We start from the raw sequence: 24,940 nt of genomic DNA on the forward strand, positions 1-24,940 counted from the left end.
AAAATGCATACTCTCAAGCACCACCTAACCCCTGGTGGCACCTAAAATGAATAATTTTGGACAACAGATTTCCCCTGATGTCTGGGCATAAGTTCCAGGGAAGCTCAGAAGCACTTTAGCTTAAGCAGCCAGGCATGTAGCTCCCACCCAAGTTTCATTGTGACTCAAGGATGTGTGTAGAGATGCCCAAGTCCTGCCTATGTCCCCAGAGGTGCCTAAGCCATTCGCTGTGCTTAAATCGCACGTAATAACCTTGGACAGCATTGAATTAAACACAAATCACAGCAATCATGAGCACTTTCAGTGTAGAAGAGGGAGAGAGGACCTTTTAAATAGCCTTAAGGGTTAGAGCAGTTATCCAGGAAGGATATCTGGTTTGGATTAACCTAAGCTAAGGAAGCTCAAGACAAATGGGAGAACTTGACTGTTGTCCCACTGTTAAGGTTACTTCTTGGGAGAGGAAAATCTCAGATTTGTATTTTTGCTCTCAAATCGTATGTATTTTTATTCCGATACTTTTGTCCGAAAAACCGTAAGCATCCTCTGGTTCAGAGATCAGATGCCAAAGATACCTGTTGCTTGCCTGTCTGTTTAACTTGCAAGTTCTTTCTTGTCATCTTTATAGACAAATTTGCACACTTAGTGATTGCTACTGGTGTTTCTGTAATGTTAGGGCTTTCTTAAGTCCTTTCATCACTCTTACTGCTTTTGGCAGTACACCGTGATGTACTACCCTAAGTTAATGTTCTCTGTATTTGTGCTGTATATCTGCAGACTTTGGGGTGAGCTTGGTACAGATTTCCTTCATTGTTATTCTCTCTCCTTTTCCTATTGTTCTTTCCCAGTGCCACATGGAAAGGGTAAAAACTCTGAGGAAGTACTTGTTGAGCTGTGAACATGTGGAACAACTTGCTTTTGTATTTTTCAGTAACATTTAATGCTGCTGCTTTACTGTTTTCACCCTGCACATGACGTCTCATTAGTTTTCTCATTTTTTTTTTCATGTTGGTAAATGCAACCAGGTGAAACAGTATATTAAACAGTCAAAGGACTTCTGAATTTTAAGTTCAGTGTTCTGCAAAATTTTGGTTTGGCTTTTCTCATGTTCTGATATGAGGTTCTATGTTCACGTTTCTATTCTAGCCTTTTTTCCTCCATCAAATGTCATTGTATATTCATTGTTTAAAACATATATTTATTCTACCTATTTCTGATGAGTTTTTAACTGACTTTTACAGAGCAGAAGATACCATGGCAGTAATACTTAGTTTGCCATAGTATTTTCCTGATTGTCCCTACCTGACTCATTTCAATGCTAGAAGCATGGGTTTTATTTACTGTATTCACTTGAGGCCATTCAGGGAGCCGGAGCATATGGAAAATAATGTATAGTAGTTGATAGTATGCTGTTTTTCTGAGTGTTTTATCCTTTCATTTTTTTCCCTTTTAGCATTCACCATCAGACTGGAAGGGGTTGAGTGTTAAGTGCATACTTTACAGATTATGTTAATGACTTTTTAGTCACTGAGTAATGTTCATATAGTTCCACAATGACAACTAGTCTCAGAATAAAGACTTTGCTTCTGTTAGTTATGTCTTTGGTACACAGTAGTTGTAAACCAAATTTGTGCTGTTTGTTGGACAAACATTGGAAGAAGTTTCACAGAGGATTGTGGAATAATCTCCGTTCATGGAGGCTTTCAAAACTCAGCTGGTCAGGATTTATGGTAACTTGATACAATTTTCAGGTTGTCTCTGCTTTGAGCAGGGGGTTAGAGGCATTGGCCTCCAGAGGTACCTTCCTACGTAGGTTATTTTGTGAATCCAGCTGAATTTATCCTTGGTCCAATTCTACTTAAATCTTACATCTTTATTTGACTTCACGGAAATCAGTGTAAAGTCCTTTGGAATTAATTTGACCTTGTCTGCTTTTCTTATTTGTCCCAGTACAGTTTTCTCTGTCAGCTCAAAGGTAAGAGAAGCTAGAGTGAACTCCTGCCTTTTGGAGGAGTGAACTCCAGCCATAATGCTGGCCTATGCCTTAATTCTTGTCTTGTTTCACAAATTATTTGATAAACTGTTAAGGAAGATAATTTTATCATGTGCACTTACACACAAGAATTTTTTTTTTTTGAGAAAATTCTGAAATAAATCCTTAGCATTTTAGAAGACTAATACTGTCACTCATTTAAATAGCTCTTAAAGTGCCAGGGATGCTTGCAGTAACGAGCAATGATGGTAGGAAAAAAAAAAAAAAAAGGAAAAAAAAAAGTGCTCCATATTTACTAGAATACCTACCATGTCCAGAAACTACTTCCAGTTGTTTTGCAGACTTAACGTACCAGTCATGGTTTCCTCTCCTTTAATTTGATGAAGACTTCTGATCGTTTCCCTTCCACAGTTGTCTGCCCTTTTCCCATTCAGGTAAACTCCCCCGTGTCTCCCAACAGGGAACTTAGCTGTGAAAGTTAGTTGATTTCAGAGAGCTAGTCAGATGCTCCCACAGTCAGATGTCCTGTCTAGGTTACAGCTGTTAACCTGTGATGCCATCTCCTTAGCTTCCCTGGGGTGCTGTAAACCATACGACTGATCCCATGTCCAGATAGTTTACTGTTCTGCGCAGATGCACTCATGTATTACTGATGCCCAAGGGAAGTATTTTCTTTATAAATCAAGCATATTCTTTATGTGATAATTAAAAAAAAACAGAGTGGTACACAATCTAGATCTAAGTCTTGCAGAGCCTATTCACTTTCGCCTTACCTTTTCACGTTGAAACATCTATAGCTGTACGACAGAGCATATGGGTCCACTAACAATGTGAGAGAGCAACCAGTTTGGTCCTGGGATAAAACAGAAATCAGCTGTGGAAATAAGCCAAGGAAGCTTGATTCCCACATAAAGGACTTCAGTATGTGTTAATCCATAAAGAAGCTCTTTGGCAGGATCTAGAGCAGGCTTCTTTACACAGAAGGCATTTTTCCTGAGATCCGAAGTTTAACTGAAGTGCACTGATTTCCAGGAGGGTTGTGGAGTTATTGTCTTGTCAGCTGGTGCTTTCCTCTTTTCTTTTTTTCCTTTTGCTTTGTTTTGGGTTTAGTTTTGCTTGGGTTTTTTGGGTTGTTTTGGTTTTTTTTTGTGTGTGTGTGTGTGTGTTCTTTTTTTTTTTTTTTTTTTTTTTAATAAAGCTTTTATAGCACACTACTGTGTAACTATAATCCTATTCATAGGTTTTTAGAACTAAACCATTTACTTCATATGATTGTGGGAAGAAAAATGGAGGAAATTTTTCTGCTGCATTCAGTCCTCAGATTTCCTCCACTCTAATCCAGGGAATGCCTTTTGCAGTCTGGTTCGTTGGGCCATCCTGCCAGTTTTCAGAAAAAAAAACCCCAACACTTTAACTACCTATGTGTTGTGTAGTGTTTGCATCTGTGGTTTTCATTTGTCTCACCTCTGTCTTAGAAAATAAATAATTTGAAATGCAGAAGCTTCAAAAGAAACAAGTTAATTGCACCATCCTGATTTGTTTAGTATAGCATTAGTATTTATTTAATGATTACCAAAGTCTGTAGAGTTGAATTACAGACTGATTTTGTTGTGGTTTGTTTTTTTTTTTTAAATACAAACTTTTCAAATAGTTCATAGAAGTGGTGTTGTACTGCATTCTATGATTTAGGTAGCAAGCCAGATTTCTTTTTAGAGGTATTGGCATATCTTAGGTTAGAAAGGAATAACAAAATCAAACAAAAACAAGCCATTCATTCAGAAATGCATTCCTTATTTTTTTGTGCAAGCCTGCTAAAGTCCAGCTGTTCTGATACTCAAGATGTCCAAGTCATTGCCCATGAAGGTCACTGGGTCAAATGCTGTGCTCAAAGCAGGAGCAACTTGAAAGTTACAGCAGGTTATTATGAGCCCTGTCCAGCTGTGTTTTGAAAGTCTCCAAGGATGAAGATTATTCCACAAATCCTCTGGGAAACTTGTTCCGGTATCCCAAGCAATAAATTGGGAAAAACAGTATTTTAAAATATGTTTATGTGTGACATTAACTTTGCAGCAGTTCTTTTAAGACTCCTGTTTATAATCACAGATTTTAAAAAAGTTAGAACAAAAAATTCATTAGCAAAATCTTCAGCCATTTATTTTTATAAATAGACTGAATTTTACTTTTGAGAAGAGGCACTTCTGAATGCTGAAGCCCATGATTTTGTGTGAGTGTGAGTAAGCATTTGGCTCCTTCTTCTCACCAGGTATTATTTCCATTCATTTATTTTAAGCAGTGTTTGTGTGTATAAGAATAACAAGAACTCTTTTTTTCCCTCCCACCTATTCTAGGCACGTATTTCCAAATGGGCTTCCTGAAGAATACTCTCTAGTTGCTACGTTCCGTGTACGGCGAAATACCAAGAAAGAGCGTTGGTATATATGGCAAGTTTTAAATCAGTATGACACACCTGAGGTTAGAGTCATCTTTGTTTTATTTTCTTTTTCATTAAGTTTCTTTTTTTCCCATATAATATGGCAGATACAACTTATTGGATATTTCACCACTGTGGAAACAGTTTATATGGAGTAGACAGGCTTCTCTGAAATAATTGACGATTTATCACAGGAATGACAGAAGTTTAACAGATGTATTGAGTTAAGACTGTAAACTAGGGTAACAAGGCATGTTATGATTTATAGCTGATATGTATTTACAAAGTTACATAGAAGAATGCTTCATAAGATAATTCTTGCCCAATCTATTCACTCTAAGTTTTTTTATTATATATATAATTCCTATTATAAAAATTATGTGTTTAATTGTTGCACTCTAACTTTTGAATGACCACTGCTTTTATTTTATTTTGCTTTCAGATTTCTGTCCTTCTGGATGGTACAAAAAAGGTTGTGGAGTATATGACCAAATCTGCTCAGGGAAATGTACTGCACTACACTTTTAAGAGTCGAGAAATTTATCCATTGTTTGATCGGCAGTGGCATAAGCTTGGTATTAGTGTGCAGTCGGGGGTCATTTCCCTCTATTTGGATTGTAATTTAATTGAGAGAAAGCAGACTGATGAAAAATTCACCATTGACTTGCAGGGAAGGACTCTGATTGCTTCTCGCGCTGCAGATGATAAGCCTGTAGATGTGAGTAGTACAAAAGGAAAACCGGATAACTTGAAACCATGTTTTAGCCATGCTTTTACTAACACCATCATAAAAAAATATGTAGATAAAAGGTTCAATGCTGGTTATTCATTTTGAGTGTGTAATCTTAATTTGAAGTCCTTAAGTCTTTTTCTCTAAACAGTATGCAGTGCTGCAGCATCTGCTGTCATATCTTCTGTTACTAAAGTAACTGCAAAAGCTTAGTCCTGGTTTCAGGAGTCTATCTTTCTGTACTCACTTTGGAGTAAGGGCCACGCAGTTACCATGAATATATTGTTACTGTATTTAGAGGTAACTTCCAGTGATATTTTTTTTCTTTCTTTTTTTAATGAGACTTGCTTATAAGTTTATATCAGTCATCTGTTACAGTTTGTCTTCTCTGTGATAAAGGGGATACACAAAAAATTTACATTTGTATCAAGATTGTATCACATTCCAGAGTAATTCAGCTATGCAGGAGTAAGGGCACATTGTTGATAGCTGTCCCTCCCTGCTCCAAATGACAGGGATTTGGAGTTGTGTTTCCTGCAGCCTTTGGTGCAAGAATTACCCAAGGCAAGCAGAGATGCTCTCCTCTGTTTTCTCATGCAGAGAGCTCACAGCAAGTAATTTGAAAGTTCCAGGAAATGTCAGTTTGTTTTAAGTACACTGACATCCAGTTACGAGGTTTAAAGCATCTGGCTTGGAGTTGATAGTGACCATCTGAAAGTTTCAGCTGTATTATGTACACTGTACAGTTCCAGCTGAAAACAGCACATTGTAACTGTAAGATAGCGTTGTGGGAGGAATCAGTTCTGTGAGGCACTAAACACTGGCCTGGTTTTGGAACTCTTATTTCATGGGGCAAAGCTTATGCTTCATTTTATATTCTAAGATTGAGTTAAATTTTATTTTACATGTATGTATCATCTCCTCATTTCCATGTAGCACACAGGAGATTTTTTTTTAAATTTGTGTTGGTTGGATAGCACAGGCTTGATAATTCTGAGTGGAAGCTGTCAATCGGGATTTCTGTGTTTGCAGGAAAATATTATGGGCTTAAAGCTGATGAAGGCAGGAGAGCAGATGCTGTACCAACAGTCACTCTTCTCAATACCAAGTCTAAGGGACAGAATAAGAGGATACAAAACAGAAGCAGAAAAAGTCATACAAGGGCAAGATTAGCTAGTTAAAATTAGATGCCGTTAATCTTGCTAATCCATCAAAAATTTCTGAAACAGAAGCTTTATGTATAGAAGTCATTATTTTTACTCTTCAGATAGTTTAGTGGCAAGGTCCAGGCAATGTGATAGAAGATGTGCATGAGAGAGAGCTTATCAAACCTTTTTCTCTAGTTCACTGCAGGAGAAAGTTACGTTTCTGAAAAAAAAAGTTTGCAGAGGATGTCTAGAGGGCTAGAATGTGTGTGTAGCACAGCAAGAGCAGTACAGAGGAATGCAACTTACATGAAAAGAAATTAAATCTAAAATGTGATTTACATCAAAGTAATAGACTGCATAATTTGTTCCTTAAGTGAGGAGCTGTGTAATTGTTTTGGATTTGTCTCTTTTTTTTTTTTTTTTTTTTCCCCAGCATTTCAGAAGTGTGCAGTCTTTCAGAAAGTTTATTATGCAGGATAGGAAAATGCATGCTGTAACACATTTTTTTACATCTCATATTAATCCTCTTTGTATTTCTTAATAGATCGAACTTCACCGCATAACAGTTTATTGTAATCCAAAACTTGCAACAGAAGATACATGTTGTGAAATATCTGCAGACCTGGTAAGTTATTTGTTAAAATGTAAATGTTTCATTTATATAAAATTGTTTCATTATTTCTTTCTAAATAAATTTCAATAGAAGTATTAGATTTATTACTTCCTAAAACTGAATCCTGTATCTGGAGTTACGGTATGCTGTTTCTTGCTGCCTAAATAAATGGCACAGTGGAACTTCAGTAAAAGGCACTAGGTGCTGCTAGTGCTTTTAAAATGCATTTCTTAATATCGATTAATATCTAATTAGTAATTGAAAAAGTCTTAGACTAGGAAGGAAATCACTATGATTACCTGAGGATGGCTTCAAATAACAGAGGCCATCTTAATAACAGTTGCATCTAGTGAAGCACGCAGATGATATACAAAACCCATGAAAGAGTCTGCATGACCACGGAAGGGAAGAAAAATACAAAGGCATCGAGGATGTTTCCCTTTATTTCAGTACACTAACGTGGAGGAATGGTTGTTCCATAATTGACAAATACTTTCTTCTTTATCACACAAGTGCTGAGATCTATGTATTGTTTAACGTAAGGGAAAACATTTATTTATTTTAGAGGGTTCACATTTCCCTTTTGTTTTGATAGGCAGAGTCAATATAAAATAGAAGACCCTAGAACTATAGAAATGCTTAAAGTTGCAGATATTATTGTTTTACTGAATCAAGCCCATTTGGAGAGGAAAAAAAAAAAACGAACTCTGAAAGGAAATCTGTTAAAATATTAGTCTGCTAGTTATGAATAGTCTTTAGGACCACGCTTCTCTGAGATAGAAGGCAATACCATCACCATGCAGCCTGAAGTCAACAAAAAAAAAACCCCACAGTGTGCAGAAGGACTAAGTGATTCCATCTACAAAGAGATGGGAGAAGAAAGTACCTGGAATGGAGGGATAAAGCTGCCCAAGAAACAGAGGAGCAGGAGACTTTGTGGGAACTGACAACTGAGAGGTGCTCAGAAGCATGGAAGAGGCTGGATGTAATTTATGAAGGGAAATTGCCATTTTAAATAATCATTTATTGTTCAAATATATTTCAGAATTTATTCCTAATAATAGTAAAGGCTTTCTCTTGAATGTATAAGCTCATGGATAAGTGAAATGAATGGATTTTTCTTCTGTAGGTTCCACTTTGTGTATGGAAATACAATTTATTTAGCAGTTATGACATAGTAGCAAAAAAAGTAAAAACAAAACAAACCCTAATTATATATGAACACAAAAAGATCAACGATAGGCTTTATGAACAGCATCTTAAACATTCATTCAGCTATAAAGCTAAAAGCACCATCAGTTTCGTTTGTATGTCTTACGTTGAAGATGTAAAAACTGATGGACTACCTGTTAATGACTTTCATATTGAAAGTAGCATTACATTTTCTGATTTATTTTTTTCCTTTCTTGCCAATTATAAAGGCTATGTTTTCAGTAATTTAAGGGAAGGAATTTATCCTTGGATACAAATTTCTACACTAAGCCATAAATCCTATGGCAATTTCTTTGACAGAAGGCTCACAGGAGACCTCATTACATCTTAATGGGAGCTTCTGAAATTTATCAGGTTCTGTTGACTTGTCCTATAGTATATCTTCTGGTTGGCTCAGCTCCATGAGTTACAGACAGGTGAATATTGGCTTCAAGGCTTTTGGGTTTTTTCCAAACTCTGCACACCCAAAGAATTCAGTTACCAAAAATGACAGAATTTTCCCTCATATTCACTCTGACATTTTGCATTTCAGGGTGAGGGGTGGAGGATAGGATGAGATTGAGAAGCACCCTCTTTTTTTTTTTTTTTTTTTTTTTTTTCTCCCCCCCATGAACATTTTCTACTTCACTACTTCTAATTTTGGGAGACTTTATTCCTCTGTCTGGGCTCTTTTGGAAAAAAAAGAAGTGGGACAGTCAGATGAGTTTTAACTGGCATTGATTTTAGTACAGAAGGATCACGATGTCTAGACTTCTTTTTACTGCAGCTTTTTCATCTGTTTGGCAATTGTGGTGAGTTCTCCATAATATGGTGTATACAGGAATATTAAAACAGAAAGTAACTTTAAAACAGTGTTATGATGGTATTTATCTATTAACCAAAGTGGACTAAAATCAGAAAATCTAATTTTTATTTTAGTGCCCACGAGAGGAGAGGTTACTTGCCACAACTTCATTGCCAGTGACTGTTCATGCCAGCAAAAGATATATGCTTCCAGGAACACAGCAAGAATCCAGAGAGAGATGCCACTGCTTTCCAAATAAAGTATGAGGTTTTCCTATTGCTTTTTAATGCATCATGCTGTTTTATTCTGCTGTGTACTAAAAAAGAAAGGTTGGGTGGGTTGTTTTTGGTTTTTTTTTGTAGTTATGAAAAATATCTTACTGGTTTGTAGTGTTGTAATGTACTTACATTGTATTTCCCAGTTAAGAAACAGTACGCTTTAGATTTAGTTAATTTAAAGTGAAGAGTTGCAGAAGTCTGTAAGGTTTAGTTGTTTGAACACACACGAAAAGAAAACGTCAATGGTAAAAATGAGAATTATATTTAGGCATTGTATTTAGTGTAAATGTTTTTACTTGAGAATAAATTATTTTCTACCTAATGCTTCTTTTAAAAATCTTTCTCCTGGATGTTGCACTGTATTTATTCTGAGTCATTTGCTTTGTTAGACTTTTCTGATAAAGACAAGGAAACCAAACTAAATACGTAGTTTGGATCTGCTTTTTGTTGATTCTTTGATTTCTTTTAAAATCAGGGAGAAGCAGGATTGCCAGGAATAGCTGGTTTGCCAGGCCAGAAAGGAAATAAAGGTGAAAAGGTAAAATATCAATTGAATTATCTTTCAAATCTTTATCTTTGTCTTACCTTTCTTAAATAGAAACTGATAAGTCATGTATGTCATCTGTGACAAGGATTTTCCCATATTATGCATGTATGTCGCTGCTGATGGACAGAATCCTGTGTGATGGATTCACCGTTTCAGTCATCAGCAGGAGGGTATGAATTTACTTGTATGACCTCAGCACTCTCTATTCTTTGACATGCCCAGAGAGCTAGTAGATGCCCATCCCTGGAAACGTTCAAGGCCAGGTTGGACAGGGCTCTGAGCAGCCTGATCTAGTTGAAGATGTCCCTGGTCCTTGCAGGGGGGTTGGGCTAGATGACCTTTAAAGGTCCCATCCAACCCAAACTATTCTATGATCCTATGAATTTGCAATTACCAACCATGTCAGATGGGCTCGTGCAATTTGCTATCAGTGATGCACAGAAGGTGAAAGCGTTTATTGACTGTTGGATGGTTTTTGAATCATTGCAGTGAGGGTTTCTTTGTAAAACAAAGAGAACAGAACTGGAGGTGACTACAGGCACCCACATGCTTTATTCAGTCCAAAATTTTCATTTTAGAGGACATCTGTGATTTAAACCAGAAAATTGTTAAGTTTGAGATTTATGAAAAATAGATCTTTCAAGACTTATACAAACAGATTTTTTTTTTTTTTTTTTTTTTTAGTCACCTACTACCTATAAGTGCAAATTTGATCTGTTTATCACCAGTCACTCTGATACTTCACTGAATATTTAAAGCCTGAGCAGGATTATGTGCATCCAGCAGCTTAGCCGGATGATAGTTAACTGACATTTGTGACTATAAGAATCAGCAGGTTAAAGTTGGAGGTAGTAGAGCAAAGAGCTAGAAGGCTGCTTAATTTGAACCTTCCTTATAATTCTAAGTATTTGCTACTTCCTAGCTTTGGGGGTTTTCTTGGGTTTTTTAATTTTATTTGTAGTGGGTGGAAGGGACGTTACTGCTGTGATTAAAAGGAAGGTCTCACTATTGACCTTTGGGAGCAAACAAATACAGCCTTGAATAGTGCCTACCATGATGGAGTTGAATGGCATGTCTCTGAGGCTTTAGGACCATTTTTTCTTCACATCTGCATTTGTGCAAGTTTTCAGTAACACTTGCTCTCAGTGATGGCCTTGTTACATCAATATTTAGAGATGGAGAGGCAGCAAGACCCCAGACCTTTCCAGGCAGGCAGGATACATGATTTACTGCTAGATTATGTAAAGGAGAGAAACAGACTGTGGCTGGATAGTTTGTAATATGTTATATATGAAATAGTCAGCTTCTTGATGACTTTGCTGGCCAATCATAAAACAAAGGGGATTCCTGTAAGTAGTCTGATGGTTCTTCAGCCTATATGTCCCACTGTGTTTGTGCTCAGCTCCTCATTTTATTATTTACTTTTCCTTCTGAATCATATTATTATTAGTATCAACTAACTATATTTAAATGTCCTTACCATGGCAGCATCCAAGTGAAAACAAGTTAAAGTTAATTTTTTATCTTATTTCATAGGAAATTTCTAAATCCATTAATGTAATCTCTTGTTCAGTACAACATTGCTTATCCTTTTATTTTACATTGTCCCATTTCAATTTCTCAACCAACATAATTAAATGTATGACTGATATTACATGTCTTTTTATTGCTGTGGGATTGGTAAGAAAGTCTCTGCATAAACAAATCGGTGTTAGGCTATATTCAAGCCACTCAAAATTGCCCTTGTCTTCAGTCTAACATAGTTGTTCCCTAAGATCAGGCTACGTTTTGCCTGTTCAGGAATATCTAAGCTATCACAAGTACAAAGCATGATACCTAATAAGCCATTTTTAGGCATTTTGAATTTAATTGTTAGCCTGTTTCCAACTTCATTCCCATACCCTTGGCACTACTGTTGGCAGTCCTGTACTTTTGGCTGACCCTAGTACCTCTGAATGTTTCTGAGCCAAAGTCCAAAGTGTGTTGTGTGCTATATTTTCACTGGAACAAGCATTCATGCAAGTATTGATGTATCTCTGGCAAGCTGTCCATATGAATGGTTGGTGGTTGGTGACAGCCAACATGGCTTCACCAAGGGCAGATTGTGCCTGACCAATGTGGTGGCCTTCTATGACGGGGTGACGGCATCGGTGGACAAGGAACGAGCAACTGACATCATCTACCTGGACTTGTGCAAAGCTTTTGACACTGTCCCGCATGACATCCTTCTCTCTAAACTAGAGAGACATGGGTTTGATGGACGGGCCACTCGGTGGATAAGGACTTGGCTGGATGGCCGCACTCAGAGAGTGGTGGTCAACGGCTCAGTGTCCATGTGGAGACCGGTCACGAGTGGCGTCCCTCAGGGGTCCGTGTTGGGCCCGGCCCTGTTCAACATCTTTGTCGGCGACACGGACAGTAGGATAGAGTGCACCCTCAGCAAGTTTGCCGACGACACCAAGTTGTGTGGTGCCGTTGACACGCTGGAAGGGAGGGATGCCATCCAGAGGGATCTTGACAGGCTGGAGAGGTGGGCCCGTGCCAACCTCATGAAGTTCAACCAGGCCAAGTGCAAGGTCCTGCACATGGGTCACAGCAATCCCAGGCACAAATACAGGCTGGGCAGAGAATGGATTGAGAGCAGCCCTGAGGAGAAGGACTTGGGAGTGCTGGTGGATGAGAAGCTCAACATGAGCCGGCAATGCACCCTTGCAGCCCAGAAGGCCAACCGCATCCTGGGCTGCATCAAGAGGAGCGTGGCCAGCAGGTCGAGGGAGGTGATTCTCCCCCTCTACTCTGCCCTGGTGAGACCCCACCTGGAGTACTGTGTCCAGTTCTGGAGCCCCCAGCACAAGAAGGACATGGACCAGTTGGAGAAGGTCCAGAGGAGAGCCACGAAGATGATAAAAGGGCTGGAGCACCTCTCTTATGAGGACAGGCTGGGAGAGTTGGGGCTGTTCAGCCTGGAGAAGAGGAGGCTCCGGGGAGACCTGATAGCGGTCTTCCAGTACCTCAAGGGGGCCTACAAGAAAGATGGGGAAAGGCTGTTTAGTAGGGCCTGTTGCAATAGGACGAGAGGTAATGGTTTTAAAATAGAGGGGGGTAGATTTAGATTAGAAATTAGGAAAAAATTTTTTACGATGTGAGTTATAGAACACTGGAATAGGTTGCCCAGAAAGGTGGTGGAGGCCCCATCCCTGGAAACATTCAAGGCCAGGCTGGATGAGGCTCTGAGCAACCTGATATAGTGGGGGATGTCCCTGCTCCTTGCAGGGGGGTTGGACTAGATGACCTTTGAAGGTCCCTTCCAACCCTAACCATTCTATGATTCTATGATTCTATGAATGTACAAGACCATCACTGATCAAAATTATTCAATTTGTGTGAATGATCATCTTATTTGTATTCCTGGCCTTCCACTGTAGCTTCGTGAAGACATTATGAGCTCAGTTCTTACTCAGTGATAGAAATACTATTTCTGTTGGCTTCAAGAAGGTGCTTTGGGGATGGAGAAACTGCTGTTTCAAGTCTGTCTGCCTTGCTGAATGAGCAGGCCGTTCAGTTCGGTACCATGTGTAGCAAAAACTACCTCAAGGGTAGTAGTATTCCCTGTCCCTTTTGTTTCCTGTGCAAACTTGGATCCAGGGATCTTTGATTTGCAGGATTTTATTTGCTGCGAGATCCAGCAGCAAGGGACAACCTTCTGTTCTTTAATGTCCGACTAATTAAGACGGAAAATTCACCAGGACTAACATTGTTTGCTGCTTACTGACCCAGATCTGCCCTTGAAATGCACATTTTAGGCTACCTGATAGCTTTTTCCTGTTGAATGAAAACTGAGAAGCAACAGCAGTCAGGTGTACAATTTGGGTTATCCCTGAATAATATTCTCTGTTACTGTCACAGTACCTTGGCTCCCAGCACAGTGTATTTCACAAGTTTCAAGTGGTCACAAGTCAGGTGGAACTCTCCTGTGATTTAACACATTTTGATATATGTTCTGTAGAGCTAGGTTTCCTTTTCTGCTGAGATGAGAAATTAACAATGTTTTCTGTTTTGGAAGCAATAGACTCTTACAAACGTTGTTAGGAAATGTCTTTTGATCACGAAGTGAAGGTTCTGTTTTGTTCTTAGTACATAGAAATTCTTCAGAAAGAATGTAGATCTCGGTAATTGAAATGATTACGTATATACTGAATATACAAACTGATTTTCTCTATCAGAGAGAATTTTAAAAGTAATTGTATGTTACCTCTTTTACTTTCATTTCTTTTAAAGCTGTTTAAAAGGCTATTTTAGGATTGGTAGAAATAACTTCATGAAATATATTGTTGCACTAGGAAAATATTTATACTTGGATGATAAGAAAAAAGAACTTGCAGGAAACAAATGAGGTGTCCAACTGCTCTTTCTGCCTGTTTTCCTTGCTAGTCTTCCTTTCCTCTTTCTCTGGCACTTCTCTTATGACCCAAGTCCACCTGATTCCACCTCAGGCATATCTATTGTGTTAAGCAGCCTTAAGACTGATTCCCTTCTGGTCTGATTTTTGTTGCAGAGGTTACTCAGATAGGTACCTAGAAGCTAGAATGCGTTGGGAGGACAGGGAGAGAGAATTCCTGGGCAAAATACAGCTGGCTGTTAGTGATGACAAAGGCCGGAATTGCCAGTGTACTTGGTGGCCTAAAATCTCATAATGGACAGAAGGGAACACACCACACCTATGGAGCTAGAATTTATTGGTAGTCCTACTTAATATTTCAACCATATAATAGTCCAAATTATCTAATTAATATGGGAAAACATGATTCATAATACAGTTTAATTTGTTTTCTCTTTAAAAAGTCTTACATATATACCTCTTTTCTATGTTATCATATCCACCATTCCAGTACTCATCCCAGTCCAAAGGATGGCAGTTTAAGTCCTCCTCAGGAGGAAGTGGAGAGGATGGTGACGAGTCCTCTGCACTCTGAGATGCTCAGAGGGTTTGGGAGGTCTCATCCCTCCCCAGCAGGACCACCCCAGAGCTGAAGCTGGAGCAGGGGAGGCAGCAGTCACAGGTCCTGGTGCAGGACCAGCAACACCCAGCTCAGGCCATGGCTGAGCCCCTGCACTGCGGCCACCTGAGGGCTTCTACTGGGAATAACAGGGGTGATATTTACTGGGATATATACTCCCTGCTTCTCCTCCAAGTGCCAGGGAAACCCTGGAGTGATGCCACCTTTGGGATGAGTTATCTTTCTCACCTTTGGCAAATTTTCTGAATTTGAATTCATCAAATAACAGTTCCTAATGAGGGTTTATTTTCCCCTCAGGTCTAAATACTTCTATCACCACTTTATAACCATGAGAACTGTTTATCTGTGTGTACATCTAATTTTTAAATTTTAGCTTACATAATTTCTTCAAGGGACTGCCTCTGACATTAATCATACAGCTGACAGATCTAGTATAAAGGATGTGTTCTCTACATCAGCTCTTTCACCTTTCACTTTATCACTTTTGGAAACGCTGCCAGTACCCTGTCTGCTGGGAACAACTCAATTCAGAGTCTGCTGGTATTTTATTTCTTGATAATAATGCACATTTTTCTTACCTGGACATTTCTGATGCTATAAGCACACATAATTATGCAGAGATGAAAGCTAATTTACTTAATCAAATCTTACAAAACCAGAACTGATTTTAGTTGAGTATTTTGACAACTGACGTAGGTTATTCATTTTATCTGAACTAATATGTCCTCAGTGTAGACAAGAGCAATGTTGTAATGTAATATTCTAGCAGTGTGTGCTCTAGGCCACGTTAAGTCATTCTTTCTATTTATTAAGTGCACTTGATTTTATCTTGGTATTAAAATCATCATCTGTACTGGGTTAGCACAGAATCTGGCTGAGAATATTTTCCTCCTCTCAAAATTCCTTGTAGACTTTGTTTTCTAGATTAAATATTAATATGTCAAGTTAATCCCACTCCATATCACAATGTAAATGTATTTTAAATAAATTTGCAATTTAAGAGACAAGACAATATGTTTAAATGAAATACTTTCTTTTAAGAAAGTTTTTTGGTTTTCTATGAGAAAGGACTGTAATTTGTTAATTTAAATATTTACCACTGTCATTCTATCACCACATTTAGTTTTAGGCTATCTTTGCTGTACATGACTCTTTAATAGTAATGTGTGGTATAGGAATCAAGGTACTGTATTTTGTATCTACTGGTAGCATATCATTTCTAGTTCTACAACAGGTGCATTGAAGAAAGGCTGCATACTGCAAAGAGGTAAAGCTCAAGTGCTTTTGAAAATCTCTGAATCATTAATGTAAAGAAATTATCACAAGTGTAATACTGTAGGTGGTCTCAGATGTGCAAAATTGCTTCCACTTCAGGTAGAAGGCTGATTGTATCATTGCAAAAAAAAAAGCATGTTTGCTGTCTGCAGTCTTTTTTAAAGAATTTATTTTGGCTTGGCTTTACAGAAAGTTGACAGAAGCCTTTGTTTTGTTCCACCACCACCCCCCCCCCCGCCCTTATTTCAGCCTACTGGATTTCTACCTTGTCTGCTTATGAGTTTACCAAAATAATAATAAAAAAAAATATCAAAAATATACTGGCCATCCTATTGTTTGCAAGAGATCACCTTCTGAAAACTGTGCTATGGCTTAAATACTTTATTCAATAAGTATCTTGTAGTCAGTTGAAAAGGATTTTCACTGGTACTCTTAGTAGAAAATCCTAACAGTAGACTTAAAGCTCACAGTGCTACCTTTGAATGTTGTTATATTGAGTGTACCTCATAACTTGTAAATGCCAGTATTGTACTGCTAGTGTTCACCAGCTTATGAAATTCACTTACATAAACTTAAAAAGCTCAATTGCAGTGTGTTGGGAGTTAGAATACTCTTATTAAGGCATAAAAGAGGTGGGGTAGATGTAGGTCTGATGGTCAGGAACCCTGCTTTTTTTTCCTCATTTTATGTTTTTGGCATCTGCCATATAGGAAAGAGGATGTCTGTTCACTCTTGTAAATCACTGTGAGTTCTGAAGAAGCAGAAGAAAATGCCAGTATGAAAAAAAAAAAAAAAAAAAAAAAAAAAGAGAGAGAAAACCTCTTTAAAAAATGTGTTTGCCCATTGTTTTTTTTTCCTTTTTATTCTGTCATGCTACCTATTTGAATAGGTTGACCAACATATAGTATCTGATCTTTGAACTTGTTGAAAAACTAGGGTTTTTCAGACTACAGTTATTAAAGTTAGAATTACAAGGTAGAAGCATAACATCATGATCTAATTTGTAGTAGAAAATAATTGTCTCCAAGGTGGGAAGTCTGTCTGGGCTTAGTGGAACAGAATTGTAAACATACCTTGGTTAACTGGCTAGTAAGTCATGTATGCTAAGGGCTTCCTGGCATGGAGCAGGCTGTGTAATTTTAGACTATACAGTATATAAAAATACACTGCTGAGTGTAACAAAGTGGTTCTGGTCTATTAAAATACTGGCAAGTGGCATAAGGGAACAGAGCGTGCATAGATAAGAGAGTCACTCTGTGCATGATTAGATAATGTAACCAGGGGCCAGTTCTGCTTCTTTGTGTCCCATAGTGGCACTGGGTTTGTACTCTCTGTATGCACAGGATTTTGGTTTTAGCCAACTAAACCATTCCAATATTTGAATAACAAGGATGGAGGAGATGGCTCATAGGCTCCTTCAGAACATCGTTGCTTCTAATCAGTGGTTTAAACTTATGGCTGGAATGGTGCTCTGCCCCTGGGAGTCGCTCATTTTGATTGATTTGCTTAGCTCACCTCTTACTAACAAAGGAGTTTTGAGCCAGGCTGCACACATGCAGTTGTTTTATGATGGTTTCTGTGAATAGCTGTTAAGAAATTAAAATGAGGGGGCAAGGAAAGTGGATAAGTTTTATGGTAGATGAGAAGCAACAACAGTAGTATTAGTGTGTGACAGCTTATTTCAAAATTGTGGTGACAGTCATTAGGACACATCATTCTGCTTTTAGAAAAAGGTAACAAGGAAACCTGATGTGTAGCACTTTGGTTTTGGGGGAGTTTTTGGTTTTGTTTTTTTCCTTTCTTCCCCCCCCCCCCCCCCCCCCCCCCCTTGAGGCTAGAGACAAAAATATAGAATTCTCAGAACTTAACTGAGACTGCCATCCAGGGCCCTGGATCCAATCCATAGATTGGGTAGAGCATAAGGAGAGTGAAGCACCTTGGAGTACAGTGTGCTGAGTCAGCAGCTGCTGCGTGTCGGCCTAGAGGGAATGCTGAGGAAAAGCTTCTATTGTAAATTCTTCCTTTACCAGGGATTAAATGTTTTATAATGGCCGTTTTGGGATATAGCAAATACTGTTGTTATGGACTTTTTGCCAATCTTATTGCTCCTTTCTTAACTTCAGAAAGATTAACAACTTTATTTTAGAACAGAGGTATTACATTTATGCTGAAACCATAAAGGTATTACAGTATTCTGTCTATGAAGCTATTTCAGATTTTTGGGTTTGGTGGGGAGTTGCTATGGGTTTTTTGGTTTTGTGTTTGGTTTTTTTTTTTTTTAAAAAAAAAAAACACTTTACACCAGTGTTTGTATTCTGATACTGAGTTGTGGCATACCTAGCTGATGATGTTATACTACAACTACATTAATTAAAATAACTTTGAACCTGATGGAGAGACTTAGATTGTAATTTAAGAAATAGTTATATGCTTTACATGGGAACGATCCCACATAAAATGCAGGAATGATCATCTGAATAGGAACCTGGTCTCATTTCTTTTGGGAAGGAGACCAGGCAGCTGGGATGCAGTTTACTTGTGCTGTTCTTATGTTCTTGTGATCTTTGGAACAACTTTAGATCCCATGACCACCAGTGTGCTGGCAGGCATCAAGGGTACAGGCTGGAAGCATTGATAGGCTGTGGAGGACAAAGAATGTGTATGTTCTGTGGCCTAGACAAAGTCTTTCTGCCATGCTGTTGAGTTAAGCATCTGTTCAACATCTGTTCAGCATCTTTGTTGGTGACATGGACAGTAGGATAGAGTGGAGCCTCAGCAAGTTCACCGATGACACCAAGTTGTGTGGTGCCGTTGACATGCTGGAAGAGAGAGATGCCATCCAGAGGGACCTTGACAGTCTGGAGACGTGGGACCATGCCAACCTCATGAAGTTCAACCAGGCCAAGTGCAAGGTCCTGCACATGGGTCATGGCAATCCCAGGCACAAATACAGGCTGGGCGGGGAATGGATTGAGAGCAGCCCTGAGGAGAAGGACTTGGGAGTGCTGGTGGACGAGAAGCTCAACATGAGCCGGCAATGTGCCCTTGCAGCCCAGAAGGCCAACCGCATCCTGGGCTGCATCAAGAGGAGCGTGGCCAGCAGGTCGAGGGAGGTGATTCTCCCCCTCTACTCTGCCCTGGTGAGACCCCACCTGGAGTGCTGTGTCCAGTTCTGGAGCCCCCAACATAAGAAGGACATGGACCATTTGGAGAAGGTCCAGAGGAGGGCCACAAAGATGATCAGAGGGCTGGAGCACCTTTCCTATGAGGACAGGCTGAGAGAGTTGGGGCTGTTCAGCCTGGAGAAAAGGAGGCTCTGGGGAGACCTGATAGCGGTCTTCCAGTACCTCAAGGGGGCCTACAAGAAAGATGGGGAAAGGCTGTTTAGTAGGGCCTGTTGTGATAGGACGAGGTGTAATGGTTTTAAGATGGAGCAAGGTAGATTCAGACTGGATGTAAGGAAGAAATTTTTTACAATGTGAGTTGTAGAATACTGGAACAGGTTGCCCAGAGGTGGTGGAAGCCCCATCCCTGGAAACATCAAGGCCAGGCTGGATGAGGCTCTAAGCAACCTGATCTAGTGGGGGATGTCCCTGCTCCTTGCAGGGGGGTTGGACTAGATGACCTTTGAAGGTCCCTTCCAACTGTAACCATTCTATGATTCTATCTCCTGTCCTATATGTAACAGAAGAAGAAGTCGCTACAGCAGTATATGTGTATCCTATTTAGGAGAAACTGATATTTATTACTGCAGAGTGTGTTTATTGCCTAAACTGATGAACTTTGCCTAATACCACAGAATTTCTGCATATGCTGAATATCAGAATTATGAGTTTCTAGGGTCTTGCTATTTAAAAAGTTATGCACTTTGTGAGTTTAGACATCTTGGGCACTAATTTCTCAGCAGGGGCTTTTGAGTTTGCAGTTTTATATTTGGGCTTCAAACTTAGATTTACAACCTATTTTAGAAACCAGTTATTTCTGTAAATGTGGCTCTTCTGCTTCTTTGTGCAACCCTTTCTCTTGAAGAACAATTTGATAGTAAATGATTTTCAAACTAGTGACATTTTCTTCATAAAGAATTGGATTTCTCAAAAAAAAGGCTGCAGCTTTATCTGTTTGCTAGAGAATGTTCTCTTCTTGGTAGAAGTAGACAAACCTAATTTTGTTTTGTTTTCAGAAGAAGACTACAATATGATTTCAGTGCATTCGTTATATTCCTCTAGTGACCACCTGATTTTTATTTTAAAATTTTTAACCCTTGTACTTGACATTATTAAGGAAAAATTATGTGTTTGATGTTTCTTCAGTCATTTTTAAGACTCATTGTCCAATTTGGAGCTGCTGGGATCTTCCATACCTGTCCTGATCAGTCAGTCATTTGTCTCTCAGAACTAAAATTTTAGGGTCATAGAATCATAGAATAGTTTGAGTTGGAAGGGACCTTTAAAGGTCATCTAGTCCAACCCCCCTGCAAGGAGCAGGGACATCTTCAACCAGATCAGGTTGCTCAGAGCCCCATCCAACCTGGCCTTGAGTCTACCACCTCTCTGGGCAACCTGTTCCAGTGTTCCACCACCCTCATCGTAAAAAAAAATTTCCTGATGTCCGTCTGAATCTACCTCCCTCTATTTTCTTGGAGATTGCTTATGGTTTAGGGTTTGATTTCTTTGAGGGGGTAACACAGAGGGAGAGAGGAACTGAGTTTAAATAGTGTCTCTTAAAAATACCATGGGCTTGTGACTTTTATGTGACCTGTATTTCATGTTGAGCTTTTTCAGTGGAGAACACACTCAGCTCAGTGAAAATGGACACACTTGACTTCACTTTGCTGTTGCAGAGAATTTCCTTAAAATCATCAGACCTGATTTTTATGGAAATGTGTATGTGCAAGTATTTGTCAGATGAGGGTCTTAATTGACATTATAGGTGTTTTAAAATGTATTTATTTTGTCTGATTTTAGTGTTACCTGTAAGGCATCCTCCTCCACAGTGATTACATTACTAAGCATGATGAAAACAGAGTAGAAGATGCTGTGGTGTTGAATTAGATATGACCTGAGTAGTTGTTAACCTCAGAAGTCTTTAGAACTTCTAACTGAATAATTTGTTTTGTAGGGTGAAATGGGTGAGAAAGGACAGGATGGTGCTAGTGGACTTCCTGGTGAAAAGGTATGTTCCTGTATATTGTTATGTAATTGGACTCATGGGAAGTGTTCATTATGCCAGTGGCTTGCCTGTAATTATGTACAGAAATGTGAAAATAGAACACTTTTGTTACAAAATGAGCTTCTCTTACATGCACTGCCATGTTTTTGTAGCATACAGAAAAAGCCACTCAAACCAGTAGTATTCTGTGCAGATGCGTTTGTTTGGTTGGGTTTTTTTTCTAGACAGGGATGCTACACAGAACCATGGGAAGCCGCTTATTCCACTGTGCACTTTCTGCTCTGCAAGCCTAGAACTAGTGGCTCTCAACAGGCCACTTGGTAGAGCTTTGAGATAAACGCCACCGACCTCTAAGCAAAGACTTGAGAATAGCCATGGCTAAGAAAGCATGTCAGCCTACCTGTGTATTCAAGAGGGTAAGTTTCACTTCATTTGAGGACGTTAGTTTGTGAATTAAGGCAGTTGTAAAGGTTTAATGAGTTCAGAGCTAGTTACCTGTCTTAGAGTTTGTCTACTAGTCCAATATCCAGCATCTTCAGTATAGAGGACAGCCCTCAACACTGAGGACGCAGCTTGTTCCTGGAGTTTCTAATAATTTGGCTTCTTGTGGTATTTTTCTGTTCCATAGTAAAAGTTGAAAGAAATAGTGGATTTTTTACATATACATGGAAGCCAGTTAATATATAAATTAATTAAACTCTCCAGATACATGAGTTAGTGCACTTAATTGTGTTTTTTGTTGTTTGAATTTTTTTTTATTTCAGTGGTATCATCATGATCTAAATCCTCAACCCTCAATTCTGTCAATTTAGATTCTTTTTAATTATATACTTCGAGTTTCTGTTCTTTCAGTGGCATAAACAAGTGCATCTTTTAAAGGCAGCTGTTGCTGTGAGAAGCTCAGAATTTAAATATTACGCTTTATTGGTGGACATGCTGCTTTCACATGTATGCAACATTTTAGTAATGGCAGAAGGTTTGGTTTATTTTGTAATTGTCCACATTTTTAAGTACTGAAAGAAGCAGAGTTTCACTTTAACTGTCAGGTTTAAAATCTGTAATTAACAGGATATAAAATCATGGAACTTCTGTTTAATTTTTACTTACTGTTTCAAATTCTGTTTTGTTAAAAATGGGAGGTAATATGTAGTATTACCAAACAAATGAGTTAAAGTAACGATATTTGCTGCTGATACTGTTACATGTGGTAGAAAAATGAAGAGCAGGCTGCAAAGAGGTTCAAAGGACTTTGCAATGTTGAGGGACTGAATCATAGTGTGGCATGTAAAACTCAGAGAAAGTAATCATAAAGTGATGCAGATGAAGAGGAAAAACAAAGCAAATGTTGTTATGTATTTCATGTTAGACTCTGGACTAGCTGTTACGGTTCAGGAAAGTGATCTTGGTATTACAGATGAATAAAAACATCCACTCACCTTTAAGTACGAATCAGATAAACAAATGGAATTAGGAATTATTAGGAAGAGAACAGAGAACAAAGCAAAAACATCTTAATGTCACTATTACTAATGAAATCATATTGTGCTGTGTCTTGAATGATGTATACAGTTCCAGTTCCTGCATCTCAAAGTGGATCTAATAGTACTGGAAAAGGTTCAGATGAGGTGTCAAGAGGGATCAAGACCGTTTGGCATCTTCCAATTAAGGTGTGACAATGTGGACTTCAATTTGGAAAAGGCACAACTGAGATTAAATATGTCTTATTCTGTGCTCTATAAAATCATGAGTGGAACAGAAAAGATTAGTATGGATTTCTTTATTTATTTTACTCTCCTTTTCAGTGTGTGAACCAGAGCATCAAACCTATCTTGATAGCAAGTTTAAAAATGATAGAAAGGGCTCATTCTTTCTATTACATGATTGCAGTTTGAACACTTTGCCACAGGATTTAAATGGTCTGAAAATTTATTAGAAAGTTGATGGAATAAAAATCCATGGAGTGTGTCAGACAGACACTGCTGCTTGTCTGAAAGTTGTTGAGCTCCAAGATGCTGAAGTCTGGGAAACCCACTGGAGAAGTCTTTGTGATTGCCCTGTTGTTATACTTTTTTGTAGGCATCTGTTGTTACCACAACTGTAGTCACATACTTCACTGGAGAAACTTTGATTTGATCCAGCTAGACAGTTTTTACTTTACTGTGCTCCCAGATGTGAATTAATGGAATGAGTTATTGTAAGCATTGTAGATTGAATGAGATTGATCTGGAATGAAGCTACGTTTTCCCTTGGCTCTTTCTGTAGCTCCTTCTCTGATGTTATCTTTCTTTAAAATTACCAGGCTAGATTGCTCTAGTACAAGTTATTATTACAGTTTCCATGGTTAATACTGTTTGGGTTTTTTTTTTGCTTAGCGCCTTGCAGATTCACTGTCAGGCCAAACCCCAAAGCTCCTGTTAGTTTACATAAGGTTCAACAGTCAGATCATATTTAATATCAAGACACTGTACTTTTCCTGAACATTACAACTCTCTTAATTCAGCCTACATAAAACCCATACCATTTTTGCAAATTAAAAATTATCTACCATGGAATCTGAAGCTGGCAAAACCAAGAGCTGTTTAAAAAAACAGGCAAACAAAATGTTGTGTACATGCGTAACTAAATGGAGAAACTGAGATCCAGCCACCCAGCTTTTACTAGCTGGAGTTGTCATGTCTATGCAGAGTAGTACAGTGCTGTGTGGAATTATTAACTCCTTTCCAGAGGTTGAGTCACTTTTTATTTTCCTCATATTGTGAATGATGTTAACATACTCTGTCTCTCAGTTGATGCATCAAGAGCTATGTGAATTTGTCATTTTGTGCTCCTCATTCTTGGATGTTTTGGATGCTAAAAATGTATGTAAATTCAAAGATAACTGAATGAAAAAAAAAAGGAATAAAAATACTCTAAGCCCTGTTATATACAAAGGTGCCTTCTACGTTTCAGGAAATGGAGGTGCAGACTGTGTAATGCTGGGAGAGCATTCTCAGGAGCTGTTTGTTTATCCTCTTAAACCCTTCAATACACGTTATCTTTTGTTTGAGATGTTTTATTTGTTTGACTGGTATGGCTATTTTAATATTTTTCTGCACTATATTTTTCTGAGCTTTGTGCAGATGTGCCCCCCAAGTCACTAATTAGAAATAAGAAAAAGAAAAAAGAAGCAATACAATTACTTTTATGTAAATGCAGTTTGAGGCTTCAGAGAGCAGAGAGACTCTTTCTGATACACCCAAAAATTATCCACTGCAATACTCCATTGTTCATACTTCTTTCCTTGGGAAAGATTCAGAGAACAAATACATGGCAGATCTTACACATGTTGCTCTGAGTAAGCAAGAATATAAATTCATTTGACCAATTTTAGAGGTTTACATTAGAATTAGATAAGCTTGGATATTGGAAGACCTTTTTCTATAGAATTAATTAGCTCAAACATACCTGACATTGTAGTGAAAAACTAGTTAGAATAATCCTATCCAATATACTTTGTTAGTTGAGAGAATCTTTCCAGGATAATCTCTCAGGAAAATGCTCCACGGTAGTGTAGTTAATTTTCTAGATCTGTGTAAGTGGTGAGAAATTTGTAAGACTTCATATATGGCCTTCACTTTCAGGGATCTAAAGTGTGAAAATAGAAAATAGATTATGTATCTTACACATCTTCAGTCTGTCTTAAAATGTGATGTTTGGCTTTCTGTCATTTGTAAGACACATAGCTGACATCAGAATTTCCCATTCA

The 24,940-nt window shown here is 38.4% G+C and overlaps 1 protein-coding gene across 1 annotated transcript in view; it reads left to right on the forward strand.

Annotated features, from left to right (window-relative positions):
* Positions 1–24,940, forward strand: part of COL19A1 (collagen type XIX alpha 1 chain) — a 198,039-nt gene that overhangs the window by 27,396 nt on the left and 145,703 nt on the right. The window contains exons 4-9 of the mRNA XM_086743558.1: positions 4,339–4,462; positions 4,864–5,139; positions 6,844–6,924; positions 9,043–9,168; positions 9,662–9,724; positions 21,145–21,198. Of these exons, the coding sequence (XP_086599684.1) occupies positions 4,339–4,462; positions 4,864–5,139; positions 6,844–6,924; positions 9,043–9,168; positions 9,662–9,724; positions 21,145–21,198 (724 nt within the window). The remainder of the gene's footprint in view (positions 1–4,338; positions 4,463–4,863; positions 5,140–6,843; positions 6,925–9,042; positions 9,169–9,661; positions 9,725–21,144; positions 21,199–24,940) is intronic.

The sequence above is a fragment of the Chlamydotis macqueenii genome, chromosome 3 (assembly GCF_036417535.1).
Source record: "Chlamydotis macqueenii isolate bChlMac1 chromosome 3, bChlMac1.mat, whole genome shotgun sequence".
Taxonomy (NCBI): domain Eukaryota; kingdom Metazoa; phylum Chordata; class Aves; order Otidiformes; family Otididae; genus Chlamydotis; species Chlamydotis macqueenii.